This window comes from Conger conger, chromosome 5 (assembly GCF_963514075.1).
Source record: "Conger conger chromosome 5, fConCon1.1, whole genome shotgun sequence".
Classification (NCBI taxonomy): Eukaryota; Metazoa; Chordata; class Actinopteri; order Anguilliformes; family Congridae; genus Conger; species Conger conger.
Window position 1 is genome coordinate 61851311 of NC_083764.1, and position 7840 is coordinate 61859150.

At 53.6% G+C, this 7840-nt stretch overlaps 1 protein-coding gene across 1 annotated transcript in view; it reads left to right on the top strand.

Annotated features, from left to right (window-relative positions):
* Positions 1-2750: 2750 nt before the first annotated feature.
* The window catches only part of LOC133129560 (pentraxin-related protein PTX3-like), a 5234-nt gene continuing 144 nt past the window's right edge, over positions 2751-7840 (top strand). Inside the window, exons 1-3 of the mRNA XM_061243732.1 lie at positions 2751-3022; positions 4523-5023; positions 6315-7840. The exon at positions 6315-7840 is cut by the window's right edge and continues 144 nt beyond it. Coding sequence (XP_061099716.1) covers positions 2896-3022; positions 4523-5023; positions 6315-6898 — 1212 coding nt within the window. The 5' untranslated portion in view covers positions 2751-2895 and the 3' untranslated portion in view covers positions 6899-7840. The remainder of the gene's footprint in view (positions 3023-4522; positions 5024-6314) is intronic.

A 7840-nucleotide genomic window follows, 5' to 3' on the forward strand; every position in this document is an offset into this window, starting at 1 on the left:
CATGTGTTTTTGTCCTGAGTGTGTTTGGTTCCAGATCATTGGTGGAACATTCATCCACCAGACCCGTTCTGTTCATTAGATTGCGTTACGTTTTATTTAGCAGGACGTTCTCTTGATTTCATGAGGAATGTTTCTGTGGACACGTCTCCCGGACTTCAGCGAACTCCAGTCCTGGAGGGTCACGGTGTCTGGTTTTTAGGGGTGTGTTCCATCCATCCATTATCGAAACCACTTATTCCTGCTCTGGGTCACGGGGGGGCAGGAGCCTATCCCAGCATGCATTAGCCAAGAAGCAAGCAGGGTCATCAATTCATCACAGGCCACACACACCATTCACTCACACACTTATACCTACAGGCAGACTGTCCACTTAACCAAACCTGTTTGTCTTCGGACTGTGGGAGAAAACCGGAGCAACAGGGGGAGACCCACACAGACACTGGGAGAACATGCAAACAGAAAGGCCCAGGCTGGGATTCAAATGGGGTCCTCTTGCTATAAGGCAACAGGCCGTCCTTTTGGTGCATTTCAACGCTTGACCCTTTAAGGCGTAGGATCGCAAACATGCGATTGGAATGTTCTTAACGGAACATTCTAACGCAGATGATGTAACAATCGCTACTGGCGAGTGAAAGCAACAAGAGTTCTAGAACCAAAAAAAACAAAACAAAACAAAGAGAACATTCCAGAAAAGCTACTCTTAGTGCCGATAGTGGTTGTGGATCGGCTGAAGAGCCTGCTGCTTGTGTCCCGGGCCCAAAATTAACTGCCAACCGACAGGAAACCGACGGCGACGGTGCATCCACCAAGAGCCCCCGGAGCAAATTTTTCCGAACGCAAGGACAAGTCCCATCCCGTCGCGGGTTCCGGAGTGCAGCTGGACGGGGCTCTTTGTTTCCCGGCAGGAATGGGGAGCGTCTGACCCTCTCCGGTGTCCAGCGGGCCCGTGGGCCGGCGCCTCGGCCTCCAGACGCTTTGATGTGACGGACGGGGCGTGGATCACGCGTTTCGCCGTCCGCCCCAACTCGACCCCTGCCCCCCCCAGCACAGAAAAGAACAGCAACTATCAAAGCTCATTTGTAGTTCAACGTTTTTTTGAAATGCGAAACAGCCTCTCGCAGATCTAACAGTCAATGGGTGGTCGGGTGGGCGCTGGAGCAGGCTCATGGTCTCCTTTAGTAATGAGTTTGGCGTAGGGAACCACAGTCAGACAATAGTCCCGTTGCACAGACACAGAATAAGCCTTGTCCAATACTAAATTCGATTTTGAACGGATATTCTCCATACGAAACTCAATTACGCCCAGGACTGAGCTTAAACTGAGTCTGTAGAAGCAGCACAAAGAGTCTATTTGCCCTGCATAGGTCACATCGACCTGTTCCCACGGAGGGTAACGCTACCCCGAGAGAGAAAGCGTTCTGAGAGAAAGGGTTCTAAGCGTTCTGAGAGAAAGCTTTCTGAGAGAAACGTTCTGAGAGAAAGGGTTCTGAGAGAAATCCTTGTGAGAGAAAGGGTTCTGACAGAAAGCATTCTAAGCGTTCTGAGAGAAGGCGTTCTAAGCGTTCTGAGACAAATCATTGTGAGAGAAAGGGTTCTAAGCGTTCTGAGAGAAAGGGTTCTGAGATAAATCGTTGTGAGAGACAGGGTTCTAAGCATTCTGTGAGAAAGGGTTCTGAGAGAGCGTTCTGGGAGAAAGCGTCCGCCTGGTTTCAGTGGATGCAGTGCTGGGACGTGTGACAGAGCTCCATACCCCCCAGTTTGTGGCCACGTGCCAAGCCGTCGTCATCATCATCATCATCATCAACACTCTGAGCGAAGAACAACAGAGGGTGAAAGAGTGGAGGGCAGTCTCATGAGGAAGTCATTACTATTCCTCCATCTGTCAGGGAAAAAAAAACACCAGGATACTCAGGGGAGTTTGTGTGTGTGTCTGTGTGTGTGATTGTGTGTGTGTCCTTGTGTGAGTGCATGCATGCATGAGTGCGTGTGTGTGTATCTGTCTGTGTGTGTGTGTGGGTGCTTGTGTGAGTGTGTGTGTGTGTGTGTGTGTGAGTGTGAGTGAGTGTGTGTGTGTGAGTGTGAGTGAGTGTGTGTGTGTGTGAGTGTGTGTGTGGGTGCTTGTGTGTGTGTGCATGCTTGTGTGTGTATCTGTGTGTGTGTGCGTTTGTGTATGTGTTTGTCTGTGTGTGTGAGTGAGTGAGTGTGTGTGTGTGAGTGTGAGTGTGTGTGAGTGTGTGAGCGTGAGCGTGTATGAGTGTGTGAGTGTGTGTGTGTGAGTGTGAGTGTGAGTGTGTGAGTGTGTGAGTGTGTGTGTGTGTGTGTGTGTGTGCGTGTGTGTGTGTGTGTGTGTGAGTGTGTGTGTGTGTGCGTGTGTGTGTGCGTGTGTGAGTGTGTGTGTGTGAGTGTGAGTGTGTGAGTGTGTGTGTGTGTGTGTATGTGTGTGTGTGTATGTGTGAATCTGTGTGCGTGTGTGTGTGTGTGTGTGTGTGTGAGTTAGGAAACACAGTTTCTCCTCCCCTCCTCCCTCCCCTCCTCCCTCCCCCACTCTCTTCCTCTCTCACCTCCCACCCCCCACATCCCCTCCCACCCCAACCGGCAGGAGTAGCTGTAATATTTGATTACAACACACACACACACACACACCTCCAGCAGAGCACTACTCAGCCCCCGCTCTGAGCTCTGACACACACACACGCACACACACACACACACACACCTCCAGCAGAGCATTACTGGCCCCCCGCTCTGAGTGCTGGCTGCGTTTATATAGAGCACACAGGAGTCCAGGAGCACGCTCAGTGCTCAGCGATCGCTGCGTTAGCCGCTCGCAAACACACCGCTCAGCCGGAGGGAGAGGCGAGGAGAGTCTCACACACACACACGCGCGCGCACACCATGTCCCTGTCGAGGGTCCTCCTGGCCGCCTGTCTCCTGTGCGGCCGCCTGTCTCTCGGGTACGAGGACTACCAGGTCACCTACGATGACTCCTATTACAACGAGATCCCCATGGAGGAACGGGAAGGTGAGCGCTTTTTCACTATTTTTCCACTGCGAAATAAATAACGACAGTAAGTCAGTCTTAACAAGTATCTTAGTCTTATTCCTCGACTTAAAGTCTTATTTCTGTGACTTTTCTGCTAAATGAGACAAAAGGTTTGCATGCGGAGTGGGAAAGTTTGACTCGTTTCTTTTGCCAATGCGGTCTAATTACACTTGTCAAGCAGACAGTTTTAAGTTGAGTTTTAAGTCTACTTGAGAGAAAAAAAAGATCTTAAGTCTTATTCCAAGAAAATGCTGTTTTCTGGGCATGTGGAACGTGCACCCTCAGAATTAAACTAACAGTGGAGGTACATCTCAGTTTTCCGAATGTACCCTGAAAGTACAGTAATGTTCTCTTTGGGTACAAATGAGTATGTTGTCCCAGCAAAAAAGGCTGAAATGAATGATATACAGGATTACAATGCATGTGCCTACTGGGTACCGCCGCAGCGACAGGCATTTGGACCTTTTTAGGCACGTTTCGTGCCTTTATTTGCGAGAGTGCACCCTGCCTTCGCCCCGGTGTATCTGCCAGGGGAAAGGGGCCAGGTGCCGCCCGGGGTTCCCTTGGCGACTGAGCAAATTGGGAACTAATGAGGAACAGGGTGAGCCTAATTGGAGGACCTTTCTGTGGTGGTTTCACGGGGCACAGTGAGTCATTATAGCTGAATTACTGTCTGCGAGGGGTCTGGACTTTGACGCGCTGACAAAATGTCATTAGGCAAAAACTGGACACAAAAAAGACTGGCGTGGGACTGGGGGTCTGCCAGGACCACCCCAAACCATCAACCCCGCTGGGGGGTGGGGGGGTGCTGGGGGGAGCCTTGACTTGTCTGCCATGCCTCTCTTTCATTCTTCCTCATCAATACTGATGATGATGATTCAATATCCACCATTCTGTTCTGTATATAGACCCTCTGTATTTACGTGAATGCGTGTGTGTGCGTGTGTATGTATGTATGTGTTTGTATGTATGTATATGTGTGTGTGTATGTAAGTATGTATGTACGCATATACGTGTGTGTGTCTGTAAATGATGTATAGTCCTGTATGCACTTCTCTTTTGGTACACATATCAGACACGGGAGTCATTTCCATTCCCATCACATTAATAAATGCAAAAATTTCATTGAAATTCCGTGCATAAACTGGAAAAATCATAGTTTCATAGCCGATCCTAAATACCGAATGGTTTCGGATTGGAATACTGTGTGAATGAGCAAGAGGACCGGTTGGCACTTTTTGAGAGTATTTCATTGCTTTCAATAGAGCATAAATAAGTCTTTCAATCCAGAACATGTGTGTATATTTCACCGTGGTCGGTTCCCAGGTAACCTGTACACAGCAAGCTCAGACATTAATGACTCAGGTGCACTGCAGGTAATACGTAAATTACAACAATTGTTTTTAAAAAAGCAAACGCTGTCCGTCTGTCTGAGAGTCTGTCCCCCCCCCCCCCCCCCCCCTCTCCTCTGCCCCCCAGCGACCCCCTCCGCCGCGCCCTGCCAGTCTCAGGAGGCGTCCCGCTGGGACAAGCTCTTCATCGCCCTGGAGGACTCCCACATGAGGCAGAACATGCTGCTGCACTCCCTGGACGCCGTCGTCGGGGCGGAGCTGCGGGCCCTGGCGGGCGACCTGCGCAAGGTCGCCGGGGGCAACGCGGCGGCCTGGGCGGGGTCGGCGGACGCCCTGGCCAATCGGGTGGCGGCGCAGCTGGGCCGCCGGGTGGAGGCGGCCGCGGGGCGGGGGGCCCGGGAGGCGGGGGCCGAGCGCTCCTCCCGGCAGGAAGCGGCCCTGCAGCGGCTCCTGGAGGCCGGCAGGAAGCAGGAGGCGCGGCTGGACGCCATCGAGGAGGCGTGCCGCGGCGGGCCGGGGGAGGCGCCGCTCGAGACCACGCTGGCCGCCATGGCGACGGAGCTCCAGAGGCTGCAGGCCCAGCTGGACGCCTCGCAGCGCGTGGCCAATCAGAACTTCCTGCCCTCAGGTGGGTGACGGCCGCCGCCGTGTCCACGGTAACCGCGCCCCGGTCCCCTCTCTCTGGGGCGCTCCCTGGCTGTGCGCCGACACGCCCCGGCTGACCTGGGGATTTCACCGTCGCCCGATTTAGCTGTTTAACCGCGCGTGAAAACGCCACGGCTCTTAGGCGCGGTTAATGGCGCGCGGCGTTTCCGTGGGAATCCCTCCTTCAGACGGTTCTCGGGCGCTCCCGTGCTGCGCGCTCGAGACGGGGCGGGATCCTAACGCCCCTCTGGGCTGCGGACGCGTTGAGACGGACCGATTTCGGTACCAACCGCGCGGGGAGAAACGTCACGGTCTCCCGACCGTAAGAATTTGAGGAGCTACGGAGTCCGAGCCGGGACAGCGTCAGGGGGACTCCCCAAAGCCCCCGGCACCGTCGGCTCCGCTCCGCTCCGTTCCACATCGCTGCCGGCCGTGAATAACCGACCCGGCCGTACATCCCTCTTTACGGTTCTGAGAGCGCGTTCTTCTGGCTCTCCTCCGCGCTCCCTGTGTGGGAGACCTTTTTCGCTTCAACCGCCACAAAATCAGGAGAAAGAAAAGCAAACAAACCCGACAAATGCCAGAGATCCTGAACAGAGAGGAAGTCAGAGGTCAAAGGTCGCCCTGTAGTGCCCCCCCCCCGCCCCCTCAGCCAGCACGTGAAGACGAACAGATTGGGAGGTTGCCGGGCAGCAGTGGTGCTTTATTCCACCATTTTATACTGCATGCAGAAAACGGCAGCGATCGTAAAAAAACATGACACAAAGTGGCCTTGGCACTTTATTCCAGGTGTAACAGAAAGTGTACTGAGGGACTCAGGAGTGCTGCTGGTCGAGCTGACGGCTGAGGGGGCAGGAGAGTCAGAGGGCATTTATAGTTTCCTCTTAAACGTAATAACCCCAGTCACAGAGATGCTTCAGGGGATGACTGTGACTACTTTAGTATCTGGGGAAAAAGTGTTGAAAGAGCGCTGTCATTCATGGCAAAGATTATGTGTGTGAGGTCAAATATGAGTTTTAAACTCTCTCCCTCTCTCCCTCCCTTTATCTCTCTCCCTCCCCCTCGATCTCTCTCTCATCTCTCTCCCTTTCTCTCCCTCCCTCTCTCCCCCCCTCTCTCTCCCTCTCCCCCTCTCTCTCTCCCCCTCCCTCTCTCCCCCCCTCCCTCTCCCTCCCTCTCCCCCCGTCTCTCCCTCCCTCTCCCCCCCCTCCCTCTCTCTCCCTCCCTCTCCACCCCCCCCTCCCTCTCTCTCCCTCTCTCCCTCTCTCTCTCAGGCTACCACACGGGGCTGCTGTTCCCCGCACGCTCCCGGTTCCCTCACGCGCGGGCGGAGGCGCACACGCGCGCCCCTCTGCGCTCCCTGACGGTGTGCCTGTGGGCCAATCCGGCGCGGCCGCTCAACCGCACCGCGCTCTTCTCCTACGGGCGGCCGGGGGAGGCGCGGCTCCTCCTGCAGGGCGGCCCCGGCGGGGCGGCCGTCCTGTCGGCGGGCGGGGAGGACGCGGCGCCCCTGGAGGCGCGGGGCGTGGTGGAGGAGCGGAGCTGGGGGCACTACTGCGGGAGCTGGAGCGCGGAGCGGGGCCAGGCCGCGCTGTGGGCCGACGGGAGGCTGGTGGCCAGCTCCGTCGCCGGGGCGGAGGCCCAAGCCCTGCCCGCGCAGGGCACCTTCTTCCTGGGCGGGTACGAGGCGCACCTCCCCGCCTTCGCCGGGATGATGACGGGCTTCAACGTGTGGGACAGGGTGCTGGGCGCCGAGGAGATATCCCAGCATGCTCGGCTGGGCGGGGGCAGGGGGAATGTGGTGGCCTGGGGCACCTCGGTCATCGTCCCGCTCAACGGCTCCGTGTTCGTCACCTGACCCCGAGGCCCAGAGCACGCGGGCAGCACCCCCCCCGGGGGCTCCTCCTGTCATCCACCCCTCCCCCGCCGCTTTGGAGGGCATCTTTAATCTTATTTAGAATCGTAATTCACAAAAACGAGGCAATGGTCAAGCAAAACAAGGAAACGCTCACACGCTTTTTACAATGAGGTTCGTGAATTGGCATCGTCTGATGTAGTTCAGTCAAATCCGTTAGTTGAGCATGAACTTTTCATTAGTTAATCCATTGGTTAACAACTAACTAATGTGTTTGTTACATTATATTTACATTAGCAAACCATAGGATGAACTTTCCTTCACCATTTTTCATTCCAATATGAATTGGCAATAACTGGTTGTCAACATGAATTAGTGATGTAAAAATACGTTAACAGAGCGGCACATGTATTTGTACAGCTCTCAGTAGTTACAACTGCATTAGTTCATGGAACCTTATTGTAAAACATGACCTTTTTTCCACCACCACCCGCCCCCCTTTTGGGAGCTAAGCTTTGTTTTCATACCGAGTCATAATTCACTAAAATGAGAGGGCGACACAAAAAGTGTCAACATTTTTGTTTTGCAATAATTTTGAGTTTATTTAAACTGTTGGGGTCAATTTGACCCCGTCCATAAAAGCGGTCATAAACACATACCATAATAGGAGGGTTAAGAAATTCTGTTATTTATGAATCAGAAGCAGTGACACAAGGAACTCTCGAGAGTCAATCCAGAAGCTTGCCACAGTTTTTATTTTATTTTTATGTTATATTATTTGATATGAAGTGAATGTTCTTGTTTCTATGAGGTCCCTGTTCTCCAGTTCCCACCATCATGTTTACGCCCTTCCCAAACAGCATTGCTGAATTATGTCCATTCATATTTCTGTTTTTCACGTTCTGTTTGAATGGATTTGTTATCAATAATAATGTCAAAAGAGAC